Here is a 19,008-nt window from a genome sequence, read left to right as displayed (position 1 = left end):
ATGTATTTGATACGGGCAATGTTCTAGAAATTAAACCTAAATAGATCAATGATTTAGATGCTATTAACACATAATTTAAAAAACTCCTAACTAAAGAGATGAAATTAAGCTGGGAGATAGCAAAGTTATGTTCAAGCTAAGAGGATCCCACGTGGATTAAAGCTGTGTACACACGGGAGCGATAGGGGCTAAAATAGCTGGGAATATGGTCGCTGGCAACCATATTGCCAGTGATGGGAGTGTGCCCCGGCGATAAATCGCCGGGTGCGCGCTCCCGTTTTCTGCCCCATTCTAATCGCTGGTCGCAGGAGCTTGCTCCTGCGACCAGCTGATTACCTCTGCGGCACCGCCGGCAGAGGTTCCTTTTCATCAGCGACCATCTCTGGTCGCTGATGAAAAGGAGAAACTGAGCAATATATCTCCCCCGTGTGTACGGGGCTTAAGAATAGTTAAAAATCCAACTTTTGGAAATGAGAGAAAGGAGTTTTAGATACTTGGTATAATATTGTAGATGAGTGTTCATTGCAATTAAGTCAATTATAATAAAAGAGGGAAAGCATGAAATTAGTGATCTGGATAAATAAATCTCATGTTTAGAATCTAAAATATAGCCTATTAAGGACATACAAGAATTTAAAGAAACTGAGAGATATTAAAATAAAAAAAATGTAGGACAATGTTATAGAAACTAAAGTTAAAAAAGTCAAAAGCGATTTAATGGATTATAAAAATGGTAATGTAAGATCTTGGCCCCATGTAGAAAAATCCAAAATATATAATTATGCTCCTAGACGTACAGATTGGCAAACCGCACCTTTTTAAATGGAGGAACTCCAATAGAAATGATCATACCAAAAGAGACGGGCAGGGTTTCCGCTGCCGAGCCACCGAGTGACTGGGACGCATGTGGGTGTGAGATGCTCGCGGGTCCCAGTTTGATGGGTCCCTCTCAGCCAGCGCTTGCCAGTGGGGACATTCTGGCGGGCGCTGGAGCTGAATGAGAGGGGCTCCATTTGTACCTTCTTATTTAGCCACTTTGGTACTTTTACTTTGCTTTCCCATAGGAATGAACTTATTTGTGTAAGTTACCAGCAACATTTTAAAGGCCCCCACATACCCTTAAGCACCCTGGCAAGTCACCTAGCTGCACCCCTTTAGTGGCTAATCCTAACCCTCCTCCTTATTCCCTTACCCCCTACAGCCTGACTATAACCTTTGCCATATGAAAGCCATATATCTAAGAATGTTTGTATATTCCAGTCTCCGGCCAGTTCCCAGAGGACGGCACTCCCACAGTAACCGGCACAGTTGGACACGACGCTACATTACCCTGCTCCTTCACTCTGCCAGAAAACTATAAGGGCAGCGAATATCAGGTCACATGGTTCCGAAACTTTACCGACAGATTATTGAACTGTACAATGCAGGAGGGACAAGCTTCAGCTTGCGGGGAATTAATGGACTCCTCCAGGTCTCACCTCTCAAGGGGCGTATTTGGGAACTTAGACCTCCACATTTCCAATCTTGAAATGGTGGATGCTGGACCGTATCAGTGCTGGATATTCCTACCAGATGCCTACAACCGACAGGACGTGTTTCTCAGTGTGATCGGTAAGGATTGCTCAAGGCCATTCAATCACAAAAAGTGGAAAAATAAATGCCATTTCATTACAATTCTAGGTTTTATTCAGAAATTGATGAGACAATAAATCCCCCCCCCTCCCTTCCCCCAAGCCTTACACCTTGTATTAGAACAGAACAGTATGTCGGCAAATGAGCAGAAGTGCTGACTTTTGGTAGTCCTGATTTCTCTTGGACAACTCATCCAGTAGGAGATGCCTGGAGGCGTCTATTAGTATTAGCGAGGACCAGAATGCTGAGTATAAGGGCGCAGCCTCGAATCAATATCGTAGGTAAAATCTGCACAAATCGATATCGTGTGCAGCAAAAAATACCCATTGATTTTGAACAATGGGTTTTGGATGTCATGTAAACAGGGTCGGTGTACGGCACCCCGGGCTTCTACCCCCCCCCCCCCCAATCCCACACTGCCACCAATACCCAATTTCCAGATCCTCATGTAAAAGGGTGAATGTGGGGTATTGAAAATTTCACAGCCGCCATCTTCCTCATAAATCACCTTAACTTTGTGATTGACAGCCTCACCCCCCCCCCCCCTGCACCCCCTATGACCGATTTTTTAATTATTATTATTTTAAAGAAATCCAAAATTAACCAAAAACCAAAACACTTGAAGGTGGTTCTGCCAAAACCAAAACACGATGATGTTAATTGGAACCAAAATCAAAACATGGGGTCCGACCATATCTGTATTATTATTGTTTTTTACAGAATTACCTCCTTCATGCTCATTATAACGGGTTGGGATCATTGTGTCAACCTGATGATGGTCGACAGTCACTAGGTTGACACCGTTGGGTCGACATGGGACATGGTCGACAGGTGTCTAGGTCGATATGGCACAAGGTCGACAGGTGTCTAGGTGGACATGGGACTAGGTCGACACATGCGTTAGGTCGACATGGGTCAAAATGGGGTTTTTCACAGTTTTTTTACATGATTGTCGACACAGTGGACATTGACACAGTTTGAAGTGCTCCGCATCCCCTCGCATGGCTCGCTGTGCTGGGCACACTATTTTATTCTCCCACCACGCCCTAGTAGATGGTAGGGCATGAAATACCGCCTGTCGGCACATGTCGGCTCAAAACACTGTGAAAAAAAGATTTTGACTGTAGACCTAACGCATGGGTCGACCTAGACACCTGTCAACCATGTCCCATGTCGATCTAGACACCTGTCAACCTTGATGTATGTCGACCCAACGGTGTCAACCTTGCTGAATGTCGACCCAACACTGTGGACCATCATTAGGTCAACCAACCGTATCCCATTATAACATAACCTTCTGCTTTGCCTGCAGGTGTCCCCAGCAGTGACCCCCGGAAGATCATGCCCGCTCCTGGTGGAGTTGTGCATTGGAAGAGTCTGGCGCACCTCTCTGCGTGGCACATCTTCCTGTTCAGCGGCTGGCCGGTTGCCCTGTTACTCATGGGCTTCTTCCTGGCTCAGAAGTTATCTAATACCCACAGAAAGAGTAAACGTTCCTTCATTTAATTCAGCCAAGTGTTACCAGAAGAAGGCCGCGTACGATGACTTGCACGCAGTCGGTAAATCATACCCTATGCTATAAAGTTGGCACAGATGGTGCGGGATCCGGAGGGTGAAGTTTCCTCACAGCAAGTGGCCTGTGTGCCCGGACAACAGAATTATCTTCCACTTCATTTCATTTCTACTGGCTTTTGTGTTGCTTTTCATTACATTTTATACTATATGGTAACTGCGGCTTTCACGTCTACTGATACCTGTGACATTGGGCCGGATTGTGATTTTACTTAAATCTAGTGGTCTATGTGCAAATCCAATGGTGGGGGTGCTATGTGCAGAAGAGTCCCCCCTTCACTGCAGACACATGGGGTGTGGGGGGGGGGGGAGACCGGACCTTTTCCCCCATGGACCTGTTTATAGCCATGCAGAGTCCAGAGTCTGTGTCAGGGGCCGACGTGACGCAGTCAGCGACTACATCTGAAGGCCCGGTTGCACTGGCAAAGTGGCTTCTCAGCTATGGCATTGGAATGTGTACGCACGGTGGATGTGCCAAAAAGTCACGGGGTCCTGACCTAGGGGCACGCTCCCATCTTTCTTGGAAAGAGGGGTGAGGGGGTGGGCAAACAGGGGAAAGCTGATTGCGGCCATCCTGGTCTCTCTTTGGCCGGTCCCACCCAACAGGAAATTGGCTCTTCTGGCATTTGCCAGGCCAGTCATGCCAGATAGCCCTGCATTTAGCACTGTGTATCAATCATAATCCACACTACACACTCAAGACCGTTATCAGGATGTGAGTGATAGATATACAAACTCATATATTATATCGCATGTTTAGCACAAACACAGTATACTCTATCACGCACACATATATGAAACAGAGACGAATAGCGCCCTCTAGTGTAGTATATTCGTACATACACTGTATATACATTTACCCTGATATTGGGTCTTAGCACCCTCCTTGTACCGGAAGTCTCGACAGGGGGCACAAAGAAACATAGAAACAAATACAAAGGACACAAAGTAGGTTGTTCTGGTGCACATGCAACGCGGCAGATTTTGCAGCGTTGAGTGTGGATTGAACGCAGCTTGCACAGCTTCACGCATGGCTGCAAATGGATGTTTTGTATAAATAAGAAAGTCTCTGTGTATCAATTTGTCTGTCATCAAGAAACGAGAAGCTCTGGATAGACGGGGACATAGTGGAGTTTAGGAAAATGAAGTTAGCGTTGCGGTGGGGAATTAGGAAGGCAAAAATAAGCTATTCCGCTAGCATTGAGGCACAGAGCAGTCAGTGTAATAATCTGAGAGGTGTGTGGCAGCTGACTCAGGAAATCACAGGTTATAAGGAAATGAAGGTAGAAGGTAGGTGGAAACAGTCTGTTGGCATGGATAATAATGTGTCCGTCATGCCCGAAACTGCTCGATGATGACACTGCAGTGACTGAGGGCCTGATTCTGGTTCACTCGCAAAAGTAAATTCTCTCTAGTGGACAAAACCAGGTGCACTGCAGGGGGGCAGATGTAAAATATGCAGAGAGCTAGAGTTGGGTGAGTGTTTCTGTGCAGAGTAGCAGTGAAGACCCCTGGGCATAACAATGTATTGGGGCCCCTACCGTTCCTCCAGCAGTAGGGGTGGGGGAAGCTTTGATGTCCCGCGGGTGGTAGGGGGTATTATATCAACCGCTCAGCATGTAGGGCCAGGATCAGTCATTTCCACTAATTACCCCTTTACTGCACAGATGGTGGGAGATGGGGTGGGAGAAGTGGGCATTGGGCTGAATGAAGGGGCCCTGATAAATAACTTCCAGGGTGGTAGAGGATGTTTAATATACAGAGGAGGGGTGTATAGTGGAGTGGGCTTATTATTCATAATTTTCTGGTGGGAGGACAGCTTGCTTGACTGCAGATATCTCCAGTTCCTGGAAATAGATTTCTTAGATTGTAATGGAATTAAAAAAACTAGAGGATCCCACCTACCAAATGGTATTGGGGACTAGGGGATCAGAGTTCAGGAGGCAGAGCAATCTGCCAATGAGAATATAAAACTACATACCAGGTGTGTGGAGCTGGAGCAGTAACCAGCTGCTGGAAGGCTGATATCACTGGTTCTGGGAACAGTAGAGACAAGGTACTAGTGTCCATCAAAGGGGGAGAGTCACGGCTTTTGGAATATACCCCCAGAAAAACTCTAAGTCAGACAGAACCTGAAATATCTGACTGGGAAGTGCAATTAATTAGAGATGTGCGGTCCGGATTCTGAAGAATACGAACCGCTACGAACTTGGGGATCCGAGTATTACCGAGGCGAGGCTCGGCAATTCCCGGCAGACTCGGATCCCAAAGCAAAGCCGAACGCAGGGGCAAACGCAGGATTTTCAGAAGGGGGTTTCCAGAGGGGCGGAGCAAAGCACAGAGATGGACACTTAGGTGACCCAGTATATGCCGGGTCAATTAAAGTATTATAGATAGACCAAATGTATATTAACACATACATATATATACATACATATATAGTAGAAATGAAGGATGGCACTCAGGAGACTTTTAAAACGTGCTGTATTAGCTGTGCAAAAAAGAGACCAACGTTTCGGGGTGTGTACCCCTTTGTCAAGGTGCTAGTGAGAACAACAAACAACTGTAAGGTGCTTACCTTATAAAGGAGTGAGTAGATTAGGGTTCGCGCCGTCCAGCGCCGATCACCTGTAGCCGCGCCGTCTCCCCGCCGGAAGGACAGGGGCTTCAACTGGAAATACGTCACATTTGCGCTCCGGAATTGACTGTATGGCACGCAAGCCATATGGTCGTCATGGAGACTGTTTTGTCTCTTGGCTGCGGCTGCGGCTGGCGGCTATCGGAAGCTGAACATAGCGAATCCTGTACAAAAGTATAAAAATATAAAAACAATTAGGTTGCAACCTAATTGTTTTTATATTTTTATACTTTTGTACAGGATTCGCTATGTTCAGCTTCCGATAGCCGCCAGCCGCAGCCGCAGCCAAGAGACAAAACAGTCTCCATGACGACCATATGGCTTGCGTGCCATACAGTCAATTCCGGAGCGCAAATGTGACGTATTTCCAGTTGAAGCCCCTGTCCTTCCGGCGGGGAGACGGCGCGGCTACAGGTGATCGGCGCTGGACGGCGCGAACCCTAATCTACTCACTCCTTTATAAAGTAAGCACCTTACAGTTGTTTGTTGTTCTCACTAGCACCTTGACAAAGGGGTACACACCCCGAAACGTTGGTCTCTTTTTTGCACAGCTAATACAGCACGTTTTAAAAGTCTCCTGAGTGCCATCCTTCATTTCTACTATACCCATCCCCCTGTGGAAGGGCACCGGGGCAGCTGACCAGGTAGTGGAGTGCCGGGCCGCAAACTCCCTACCTACATACATATATATATATACATACAGGGGCGTCAACAGCACCTACCGATCCTCCAGCCATAGGGGTGGGGGAAGCTTTGATGTCCCGCTGATGGTAGGGGGTATTATATCAACCGCTCCGTATGTAGGGCCTGGATCAGTAATTTCCACTAATTACCCCTTTACTGCACAGATGGTGGGAGATGGGTTGGGAGAAGAGGGCATTGGGCTGAATGAAGGGGCCCTGATATATAACTTCCAGGGTGGTAGAGGTTTAATACACAAAGGAGGGGTGTATAGTGGAGTGGGCTTATTATTCATAATTTTCTGGTGGGAGGACAGCTTGCTTGACTGCAGATATCTCCAGTTCCGGGAAATAGATGTCTTAGATTTTAATGGAAGTAAAAACTAGAAAATCCCACCTACCAAATGGTATTGGGGACTAGGGGATCAGAGTTCAGGAGGAAGAGCAATCTGCCAATGCGTATATAAAACTACATACCAGGTGTGTGGAGCAGGAGTAGTAACCAGCTGCTGGAAGGCCGATAACTCTGTTGAAGCTACTAGTGTCCTTCAAAGGGGGAGAGTCCCAGCTTTTGGAATATACCCTCAGAAAAACTCTATGTCAGACAGAACCTGAAATATCTGACTGGGAAGAGCAATCAATAGGCTTGGATGGGGACCACTGCTTTGAAGTCAGATATCTCCAGTTCCCAAGGGCCGATTTTTAAAATTCTTATACCTATGGAAAGAGGGGACCCTCAGCTTTCAGCCTAGTGCCCTTAGACTCCTGGGGGTTTCTGGGTACTCAGAAACCCCCCCTGCGTGCGCTACTGGAACGGCGCCTTCCCGCCGTCGGATTCTCGCGAGACCTGGATTCCATATAAGGCGCCGAGCCCGTGGTTCGTCGCCATTATCTGGGATCCAGAGATGGGGAAACAGCACGCTCCGCTGGTGTGCTCACTGCTCAGTGCAAAGTCAAACAAGTTTACTACATTGGGCAGCTCTGAGCCATAGTGGGCAGCAGCTTTGTTTTAAAGGCACTGGCAGTGGGCAGAGGTACCAGCTTTGTTTCATAGGCAGTGGGCAGAGGCACCAGCTTTGTTGCTTCATAGGCAGTGGGCAGAGGCACCAGCTTTGTTGTTTCATAGGCAGTGGGCAGAGGCACCAGCTTTGTTTCATAGGCACTTTAGGCAGTGGCCACAAGTTCTAATTGTATTTAAGTTTAGTAGCACCACCAGCAGTATTGTTTTAAAGTGTATAACTCCACATAACCCAGTGTGTGCAGTGCACTGCATACTGTACATCCACTGTGTGCAGTACAGTATATGCCGATACTGTGACTGCCGTCTATAGCTCCGTACCTCTGTTTATACGTTACTGTGACTGCTGGTACCCCATCTGTTTATACGGTACTGTGACTACTGTCCGCAGCTCCGTACCTCATCTGTTTATATGTTACTGTGACTGCTGGTACCCCATCTGTTTATACGGTACTGCGACTACTGTCCGCAGCTCCGTACCTCATCTGTTTATATGTTACTGTGACTGCTGGTACCCCATCTGTTTATACGGTACTGTGACTACTGTCCGCAGCTCCGTACCTCATCTGTTTATATGTTACTGTGACTGCTGGTACCCCATCTGTTTATACGGTACTGCGACTACTGTCCGCAGCTCCGTACCTCATCTGTTTATATGTTACTGTGACTGCTGGTACCCCATCTGTTTATACGGTACTGTGACTACTGTCCGCAGCTCCGTACCTCATCTGTTTATATGTTACTGTGACTGCTGGTACCCCATCTGTTTATACGGTACTGTGACTACTGTCCGCAGCTCCGTACCTCATCTGTTTATATGTTACTGTGACTGCTGGTACCCCATCTGTTTATACGGTACTGTGACTACTGTCCGCAGCTCCGTACCTCATCTGTTTATACGTTACTGTGACTGCTGGTACCCCATCTGTTTATAGGGTACTGTGACTGCTGTCCGCAGCTCCATACCTCATCTGTTTATACGTTACTGTGACTGCTGGTACCCCATCTGTTTATACGGTACTGCGACTACTGTCCGCAGCTCCGTACCTCATCTGTTTATATGTTACTGTGACTGCTGGTACCCTATCTGTTTATAGGGTACTGTGACTGCTGTCCGCAGCTCCGTATCAGTTTATAAGGTACTGCTGTAACCGCAGGCCATACCCCACTGTTTTTTTTAAATTAATAAAATTATTAAAAGTTAAAAAAAAGAAAAAAAAATATCTGTCCCACGTACTGTGACTGCTCTCCGTAGCTCCGTACCCCATCTGTTTATAAGGTACTGTGAGTGATGTTTGTACCCCATCTGTTTATAAGGTACTGTGACAGCTGTCCGTACCCCATCTGTTTATACGGTACTGTGACTGCTGTCCGCAGCTCCGTACCAGTTTATAAGGTACTGCTGTGACCACAGGCCGTACCCCACTGTTTTTTTTTAAAGGAATAAAATTATTAAAAGTTAAAAAAAAAAAAATGTCTCTGTCCCACGTGCTGTGACTGCTCTCCATAGCTCCGTACCATCTGTTTATAAGGTACTGTGAGTGCTGTCTGTACCCCATCTGTTTATAAGGTACTGTGACAGCTGTCCATACCCCATCTGTTTATACGGTACTGTGGCTGCTATCCATACCCCATCTTTTTATACAGTACTGTGGCTGCTGTCCGTACCCCATCTTTTTATATGATACTGTGACTGCTGGTACTCCATCTGTTCATAAGGTATTGTGACTGCTGTCCGTACTCCATCTTTTTATACGGTACTGTGGCTGCTGTCCGCAGCTCCGTACCAGTTTATAAGGTACTGCTGTGACCACAGGCCGTACCCCACTGTTTTTTTTAAAGGAATAAAATTATTAAAAGTTAAAAAAAAATAAAAAAAAAATGTCTCTGTCCCAAGTGCTGTGACTGCTCTCCATAGCTCCGTACCATCTGTTTATAAGGTACTGTGAGTGCTGTCTGTACCCCATCTGTTTATAAGGTACTGTGACAGCTGTCCATACCCCATCTGTTTATACGGTACTGTGGCTGCTATCCGTACCCCATCTTTTTATACAGTACTGTGGCTGCTGTCCGTACCCCATCTTTTTATATGATACTGTGACTGCTGGTACTCCATCTGTTCATAAGGTATTGTGACTGCTGTCCGTACTCCATCTTTTTATACGGTACTGTGGCTGCTGTCTGTACCCCATCTTTTTATATGATACTGTGACTGCTGGTACTCCATCTGTTCATAAGGTACTGTGACTGCTGTCCTTACCCCATCCTTTTATACAGTACTGTGGCTGCTGTCCGTACCCCATCTTTTTACACGATAAAGACAGATAGTGGTCTTATTAGATATTAAACTGATAAAAACAGATACACAGCACAGCACACTCACAGACCAACTCAGCGCTGCACGAAACGCCCACTGCTCCTCGGCTGCACATCGTAAACACGATCAAGCCAGATAGGGGTCTTATTGAGTTTTTAACTGAACATGTACGATTAGGAAGGAAGACTGGTAATAATCCTAGAGTTTAGCAATCAGATTAAATTTATTGTGAAATCTTTTTATTATATTTTCTAAGCAAAACAAGTATAAAATCTAAAAAACAAACATGAACATTAATTACAGTGACTTTTTTAACAGTTATTGGGATACTGAAAGGTTTTTGTCTTAAAACATTAAAGAAAAATAAATGCTTAAAAACAGTTACATGCTCTTTAAGCTAAAAGCTATACTTACAAATCTCCTAAATTCTAAAACTTTTCAAAATGTACAACACAAAAACATAAACAAATGAAAATATTTTAAGTGTTTTTTGTTATTATGATGTTAGAATGTAGAAGGCCAAAACTGGGTTGACCATACATGGGTGATGGATCAGACATGGCTACTGGATTAGTATCATAAGGGAGAGAAGGCTGCACACTGGGGGTCATATTATAAACTGGCCACATGGGCCTTGTTGTTGTCAAGGAATTAAGCTAGTTTTTAGTTGCCAAATTAATATCATTGTTGTTATTCTGTGTTGCCATCTCCTGAAGAGTGTTGACCAACAGACAGAGACTACCAATCAGATTGGCATAGACACTTCCTGAGCTCCAGAGCCTTGCTCCTTGGGGGGAAGCCAGATAGGTGGCAGCCCCAGTTTCATCATATGAAGGTCTTCTCTCTCCACATCATCTATTATAGATGAAAAGATGTCATATGGGACATCCATGATCTCCTCTTTCTCTATCCTACTTCTTTTTGGATAGGATGTCCAGGATGGATGAATGGATGGGTGGGTGGGAAGAAGGCGGCCTAGCAACAGCTGGGGATGGTCATCATGAAGACCTTTGTGCATTCAGGCCAGATATGATCCATGAATTCCCAGACAGTTTCTGGACAGAATCTGGACAGAATGAATACCATGAATTTCTCAAATAATCCCATTGGGCTGCAAGTTAGTGGGATCCACGTGGTATTCCATCTCCTGACTTTCTTTCATGACCTCCGCACCACTGTCTCCGGAGCTGTCACTCAGCAACAAAAAGCTGCATTAGCAGCGGCTGTTCTGTCGCGCGGATACCTGTTGACTTGAGTCCATGGGGTCTTCCTACTTCCCCAGATTAAATTTATTAATAATAACACAATCAAGCCAGATAGGGGTCTTATTAGATATTAAACTGAAAAAAACAGTTACACACTTGCAGAACAAGTCAATACTGCACGAAATGCCCACTGCTCCTCGGCTGCACATCATAAACACGATCAAGCCAGATAGGGGTCTTATTGGGGCCTAGTTTTTTAAACTGCCATCCTGTCTGCCGCTGCAGTGCCACTCCTAGATGAGCCACTTGCTTGTGCCGCACATTTGTGTCACTTATCATAGTTATCCAGCTATCTCGGTGCAACCTTTTGCCCTAAAAACAATATTGTGAGGTGTGAGGTGTTCAGAATAGACTGGAAATGAGTGGAAATGAATGTTATTGAGGTTAAAAATAGCGTAGGTGCAAAAAAACCCCAAAATTCTGTGATTTTAGAGTTTAAAAAAAAATACATATCCAAAACCAAGACCAAAACCAAAAAGGGCGGTTTTGGCAAAACCAAATACAGATCCAAAACCGGAGGCAGATACAGATCCAAGACCAAAACCAAAACCGCAAAAAGTGGCTGGTGCACATCTCTACAATTAACAGGCTTGGATGCGGACCATTAATTTGAAGTCAGATATCTCCGGTTCCCAAGGGCCGATTTTTAAAATTCTTGTACCCATGGAAAGAGGGAACCCTCAGCTTTCAGGCTAGTCTAGACTCCTGGGGGGGGATTTCTGGGTACTCAGAAACCCCCCTGCGTGCGCTCCTGAGATTAGATCAATGATAGAGATGAGGTCAGTGATGGAGATGAGATCAGTGATGGAGATGAGATCAGTGATGGAGATGAGATCATTAATGGAGATGAGATCAGTGATGGAGATGAGACTTGTTAAAGGTAAGAAACTGGTGGCTTGGAGTGGAGCAAACATCCTGATATTAAATTAGGGGAAAAAAACAAGGAACTAGTGGTAGATTTTAGAGGAAAACAGATAGAGCAGTGGTTCCCAAACTGTGCACCTAGGCACCCTGGGTTGCCTCAGAGCACTTGCAGGGGTGCCTCGGTTTGGTGGTCCAAAACCGATTCAAATTATTTATAGTCAATGTAATAGGCAAAACCAGAGCTTGTGGCTTCCAGTTTTAAAATATGTGGATAAACAGAAGTGAATTCTGTCCCTCACCAGATAACTGGACCTAAGGATGACATATAAGCACAACTTATTTAATTTAATATTGTTTTCTGAAATTCTCGGTAGCAAACTTTGCACCTAGGGGTGCCATGACAAAAATTCTGATAATCTAGGGTCCCGTGATGCAAAAAAGTTTGGGAACCACTGAGATAGAGTAAAGAGTATAGGGACTAAAAAAGGAGTAGATGTTCAGATAGTAATGTCAGCGACATTGAGGTATCCGGTGACGGCAGATTTGATGTGGTCCTGCAATATAACATCTCAAATTAAAAGAGCAGACCGCTTATGGTAAATGTCTGCAGATGCTTGATCGAGAGTATTCTGATTTTTAATATTATCGTCAGGTTTGGCAATTGTCCTGGTAGGGAACGCTCTGCATTAGAGGGACTTGTAGGTATTGCAAGTATAACAAGGAAAACAAAAGGGGAAAAAAACTCGGGTGGGGTGCACTCTTATTATCTATTGCAAGGTATTGCAAGTATTCAGGATCTGTTCAGGTCTAGGGTTCAAAGGAGAACAAACCAGATTGTATTGGGCCCATTGTTCCTTTCTATGGGTTCAGAGAAGCTCGCACAGAAGGTTTAGTAGTTCGAGAGCTTGTTATAACCGTTTACATAATCGCTTTCTTCTATCTGCTGTCTGTGGGTTAAATGTGTGAAATTTAAGGCCCATACACACTAGAAGATTATCTTTACAATCTGGCTGGTTGGAATGAAAATCTGGATTTTTTTGGGGAGCACATGACAATTGACCATTTGCTCCTAAACATGGAAAACAGACAAAAGATGGTCCTACATCGTCCATTGTCCAGCATTTGGGAGCAAACGGTCAATTGTAATTTGTTCCCAGAAATTTCCAGATTTTCATTCCAACTGACCAGATTGGAAAGAAAATCTTCTAGTGTGTATGGGCCTTTAGGGTGTATTTCTTGTGTATTAACATGTGTTTATAGTCTGGATTACTTTTCATTTGCTGTTGCACTAGTAGTTTCATACAATGTATTTTGTCTGTGAAAATGTGTATTTGTTTACTGTTGATAATAAATTGAAATTGAATTGAGCAGATAAATTTGGCACAGACATAACCGCAATCTGATTGTCCAATCAGCCATCAGTATGGGCAGCCCACCGGGGTCCTCACGTCTCACGTATCTACTAAAGCATTCCGCCCTCGGCTGCTAGTATGGAAATATTACAACACATACAGTGGGGGATCCAATTAGCTAGGATAACGCGATCCACATCCGCGGGTAAATTTAACGATTATTGCAGATGAGCGCCATTCTATATCTTCCTATTAGAAAATTGGACGGCTGCACGTGGTGCAGACATGTGTCCGTGGCCTATGACTGCTGCTGTGAGGGTATGACCCGCGATGCGTGATCTGCTGGCAGCCATGCCCGTGCCCCTCTGCCTGCCTGAATAAACCTGCCAGAGCAGCGGAGACAGGGGGACTCCCAACTCAAACCCCCCCACACCGGCGGACACTGCAGGCCCAGGCCAAAATGGGACTGTCCCATGAAAATCGGAACAGTATGGGGATGGAGGTATGCATCTGTCATCCACAGTAGCATGTGTTGGGCCACTCGGCCCCGGGCAAAAGGCCGCCCCTTTTAAGCCCCCCACAATCAAGTCGCCGTGGCCGCTCGCACCAAGCAGCTGCACATGAATTAATGTTGCTGCGCGTGCAAAGCCTCTTTTCCCTGTGCGAACGCGCAGGGGAGCGATTAACTCAGAATCACCCCAAAGTATCAAAACCCCACCTCGCTGCGCCACTACCTGATGGATCCAGTCTGATATCCTACACAAGTGGTGTCAAACTCATGGCCCTCCGGCTGTGGTGGAACTACACATCCCAGCATGCCCTGCCACAGTTTCAGCAATCTCTTATATAATATCTGTGGCAGGGCATGCTGGGATGTGTAGTTCCACAACAGCCGGAGGGCCATGAGTTTGACGCCACTGTCCCACACCATTATATCCAGTCTGATATCCTACACCAGTGATTTTCAACCACTGTGCCGTGTACACTAGTGTGCCTTGAGCTGTTCTCAAGTGTTCCCCCAGATCTAGAGATGCCCAAACCAGTTTACAGCCCCCACCAGTTCCACTGTTATTTACTGGTCTCTTCTTTTCATGTAAAGGGATAATGTATTTTATTTGTGTTACCTGTGGGGACCAGTGTGATTGTTTTTTATATGAGGGACAATAGTTTTTTTTTTTTTTTCCTGTGGGGGCCAATGTGTTTTGCCCTGTGGGGATCTCATGGTGTGCCTTGGCAATTTTAAAAATGTATTTAGTGTGCCGCAAGGTAAAAAGGTTGAAAATCACTGTCCTACACCATCAGTTCCGGTCTGATATCCTACACCATCAGTTCCAGTCTGATATCCTAAACCATCAGTTCCGGTCTGATATCCTACACCATCAGTACCAGTCTGATATCTTACACCATCAGTTCTGGTCTAAAATCCTACACCATCATTACCAGTCTGATATCCTACACCATCATTACCAGTCTGATATCCTACACCATCAGTTCCAGTCTGATATCTTACACCATCAGTTCCAGTCTGATATCTTACACCATCAGTTCCAGTCTGATATCCTACATCATCAGTACCAGTCTGATATCCTACATCATCAGTACCGGTCTGATATCCTACACCATCAGTTCCAGTCTGATATCCTACACCATCAGTACCAGTCTGGTATCCTACACTATCAGTACCAGTCTGATATCCTACATCATCAGTACCAGTCTGATATCCTGTACCATCAGTACCAGTCTGGTATCCTACACTATCAGTACCAGTCTGATATCCTACACCATCAGTACCGATCTGATATCCTACATCATCAGTTCCAGTCAGATATCTTACACCATCAGTTCCAGTCTGATATCCTACACTATCAGTACCAGTCTGATATCCTACACCATCAGTTCCAGTCTGATATCCTACACCATCATTACCAGTCTGATATCCTACACCATCAGTACCAGTCTGATATCCTACACCATCAGTACCAGTCTAATATCCTACATCATCAGTACCAGTCTGATAGCCTACATCATCAGTTCCGGTCTGATATCCTACACCATCAGTTCCAGTCTGATATCCTACACCATCAGTACCAGTCTGGTATCCTACACTAACGGTACCAGTCTGATATCCTACATCATCAGTAATCTGTTGCGCTATATAAGACACTGTAACGGAATCTGCTGCACTATATAAGACACTGTAACGGAATCTGCTGCGCTATATAATAAACTGTAACGGAATATGCTGCGCTATATAAGAAACTGTAACAGAATATGCTGCGATATATGACAATGTAACGGAATTTTTATGCGCTATATAAGACACCGTAACGGAATCTGCTGCGCTATATTAGATACTGTAACGGAATCTGCTGCGCTATATAAGACACTGTAATGGAATCTGCTGCGCTATATAAGACACTGTATCAGAATCTGCTGCGCTATATAAGACACTGTAACGGAATCTACTGCGCTATATAAGACACTATAATGGAATCTGCTGCGCTATATAAGACACTGTAACGGAATCTGCTGCACTATTTAATATACTGTAACGGAATGTGCTGCGCTATATAAGACACTGTAACGGAATCTGCTGCGCTATGTAAGACACTGTAAAGGAATCTGCTGCTATATAAGACACTGTAACGGAATCTACTGCGCTATATAAGACACTGTAACGGAATCTAATGCACTATATAAGACTCTATAATGGAATGTGCTGTGCTATATTAGACACTATAATGGAATCTGCTGCGATATATAAGACACAGTAACTGAATCTACTGCGCTATATATGAAATTGTAACGGAATCTGCTGCGCTATATAAGACACTGTATCTGAATCTGCTGCGCTATATAAGACACTGTAACAGAATCTGCTGCGCTATATAAGACACTGTAACGGAATCTGCTGCGCTATATAAGGCACTGTAACGGAATCTGCTGCGCTATATAAGACACTGTAACGGAATCTGCTGCGCTATATAAGACACTGTGACGTAATATGCTGCGCTATATAAGAAACTGTAAGGGAATATGCTGCGATATATAAGACACTGTAACGGAATCTGCTGCGCTATATAAGATACTGTAACGGAATCTGCTGCGCTATATAAGAAACTGTAACGGAATCTGCTGCGCTATATAAGATACTGTAACGGAATCTGCTGCGCTATATAAGACACTGTAAAGGAATCTGCTGTGCTATATAAGACACTGTAACGGAATGTGCTGCGCTATATAAGACACTGTAACGGAATCTGCTGCGCTATATAAGATACTGTAACTGAATCTGCTGCGCTATATAAGACACTGTAACGGAATCTGCTGCGCTATATAAGACACTGTAAAGGAATCTGCTGTGCTATATAAGACACTGTAACGGAATGTGCTGCGCTATATAAGACACTGTAACGGAATCTGCTGCGCTATATAAGATACTGTAACTGAATCTGCTGCGCTATATAAGACACTGTAACGGAATCTGCTGCACTACATAAAACACTGTAACGGAATCTGCTGCGCTATGTAAGACACTGTAAAGGAATCTGCTGCTATATAAGACACTGTAACGGAATCTACTGCGCTATATAAGACACTGTAACGGAATCTAATGCACTATATAAGACTCTATAATGGAATGTGCTGTGCTATATTAGACACTATAATGGAATCTGCTGCGATATATAAGACACAGTAACTGAATCTACTGCGCTATATATGAAATTGTAACGGAATCTGCTGCGCTATATAAGACACTGTATCTGAATCTGCTGCGCTATATAAGACACTGTAACAGAATCTGCTGCGCTATATAAGACACTGTAACTGAATCTGCTGCGCTATATAAGACACTGTAACGGAATCTGCTGCGCTATATAAGACACTGTAAAGGAATCTGCTGCGCTATATAAGACACTGTAACGGAATCTGCTGCGCTATATAAGACACTGTAAAGGAATCTGCTGTGCTATATAAGACACTGTAACGGAATGTGCTGCGCTATATAAGACAATGTAACGGAATCTGCTGCGCTATATAAGATACTGTAACTGAATCTGCTGCGCTATATAAGACACTGTAACGGAATCTGCTGCGCTATATAAGACACTGTATCAGAATCTGCTGCGCTATATAAGACACTGTAACGGAATCTACTGCGCTATATAAGACTCTATAACGGAATGTGCTGCGCTATATAAGACACTATAATGGAATCTGCTGTGCTATATAAGACACTGAATTAGAATCTGCTGCGCTATATAAGACACTGTATCAGAATCTGCTGCGCTATATAAGACACTGTAACGGAATGTAGTGCGCTATATAAGACACTGTAACAGAATCTGCTGCGCTATGTAAGACACTGTAACGGAATCTGCTGCGCTATATAAGACTCTGTAACGGAATGTTCTGCGCTATATAAGACACTGTAATGGAATCTGCTGCGCTATATAAGACACTGCTTTCACCTACGTAACATCTCATGCATCAGACCATTCCTCTCCACTGACGCGACCAAAATTCTCATTCACTCTCTTGTCATCTCCCGCCTTGACTACTGCAACATCCTTCTCTCTGGGCTACCTCTCACCCGCCTTGCACCTCTCCAATCTATTCTTAACGCTGCTGCTAGGCTCATCTTCCTCTCCCGCCGCTCTACCTCCGCCTCCCCCCTCTGTCTATCTCTTCACTGGCTCCCCATTCCTTTCCGAGTTCTCTTTAAACACCTCACCACCACCTACAAGGCTCTCTCCTCCTCCACAGCTTCCTACTTCTCTTCAGTGATCTCTATCCACACTCCCTCCCGTCCTCTTCGCTCCATCGCTGACCGCCGACTGACCTCTCACCTAATCACCTCCTCCCACTCCCGTGTCCAAGACTTCTCCCGCGCTGCCCCCCTGCACTGGAACAACCTCCCGCCACCCATCAGGCTTTCTGATTCCCTTACCTCCTTCAAGCGCTCCCTCAAAACCCACTTTTTTCGACTAGCCTATCCCTCCTCCTAACCTCTTTTGATCCTCCTATCCTGCCTCCGTTCCCCTCCGTTCCTACTTATCCTATTGTTTTTCGTTCGTCCACTCACCTATTTTTAGTATGTTAACTCTTTTGAGTAGGGTCCTCCTTCCTCACGTACTCACCCTACCTCATTACCTCACCTGTGCTCCTGTCCTGTTCTTCCCTTCCTCTACTTCATCTTCGGTCTCCTCGACAATTTTGACACCTACTTCTGAACTGATGCTGATTTTAGTTCTACCAGCTATACCCCTATTTATACTGTAATTTTCAACACACCCTGTATGTTACCTTGTCATTTGTTTTTTTGTTTGCTATGTACGGCGCTGCGGACACTTGCGGCGCCTTATAAATAAACGTACTACTACTACTACTACACTGTAACGGAATCTGCTGCGCTATATAATAACCTGTAACGGAATCTGCTGCGCTATATAAGACACTGTAACGGAATCTGCTGCGCTATATAAGACACTGTAACGGAATCTGCTGCACTACATAAGACACTGTAACGGAATCTGCTGCGCTATGTAAGACACTGTAACGGAATCTGCTGCGCTATATAAGACACTGTAACGGAATCTGCTGCGCTATATAACACACTGTAACGGAATCTGCTGCGCTATATAAGACGCTGTAATGGAATCTGCTGCG

General features: G+C 44.8%; 2 protein-coding genes across 5 annotated transcripts in view; one reads left to right on the top strand and one right to left on the bottom strand.

Annotated features, from left to right (window-relative positions):
• LOC146019740 (uncharacterized) overlaps nt 1–19,008 on the bottom strand; it is a 781,584-nt gene that overhangs the window by 260,569 nt on the left and 502,007 nt on the right. The window lies entirely within an intron of this gene.
• LOC146019734 (hepatitis A virus cellular receptor 2 homolog) overlaps nt 1–19,008 on the top strand; it is a 94,557-nt gene that overhangs the window by 40,793 nt on the left and 34,756 nt on the right. Inside the window, exons 3-4 of one of the 3 annotated variants that reach the window (XM_083152249.1) lie at nt 1,261–1,611; nt 2,945–5,692. The exons of the other annotated variants lie outside the window; for them this stretch is intronic. Of the exons in view, the coding sequence (XP_083008375.1) occupies nt 1,261–1,611; nt 2,945–3,138 (545 nt within the window). The 3' untranslated portion in view covers nt 3,139–5,692. Of the gene's footprint in view, nt 1–1,260; nt 1,612–2,944; nt 5,693–19,008 lie in introns of those variants that run through there. 3 annotated transcript variants of the gene reach the window in all.

The sequence above is a fragment of the Crinia signifera genome, chromosome 7, assembly GCF_055691185.1.
Source record: "Crinia signifera chromosome 7, ASM5569118v1, whole genome shotgun sequence".
NCBI classification, from domain to species: domain Eukaryota; kingdom Metazoa; phylum Chordata; class Amphibia; order Anura; family Myobatrachidae; genus Crinia; species Crinia signifera.
This window is presented reverse-complemented; position numbering and strand designations above follow the sequence as displayed.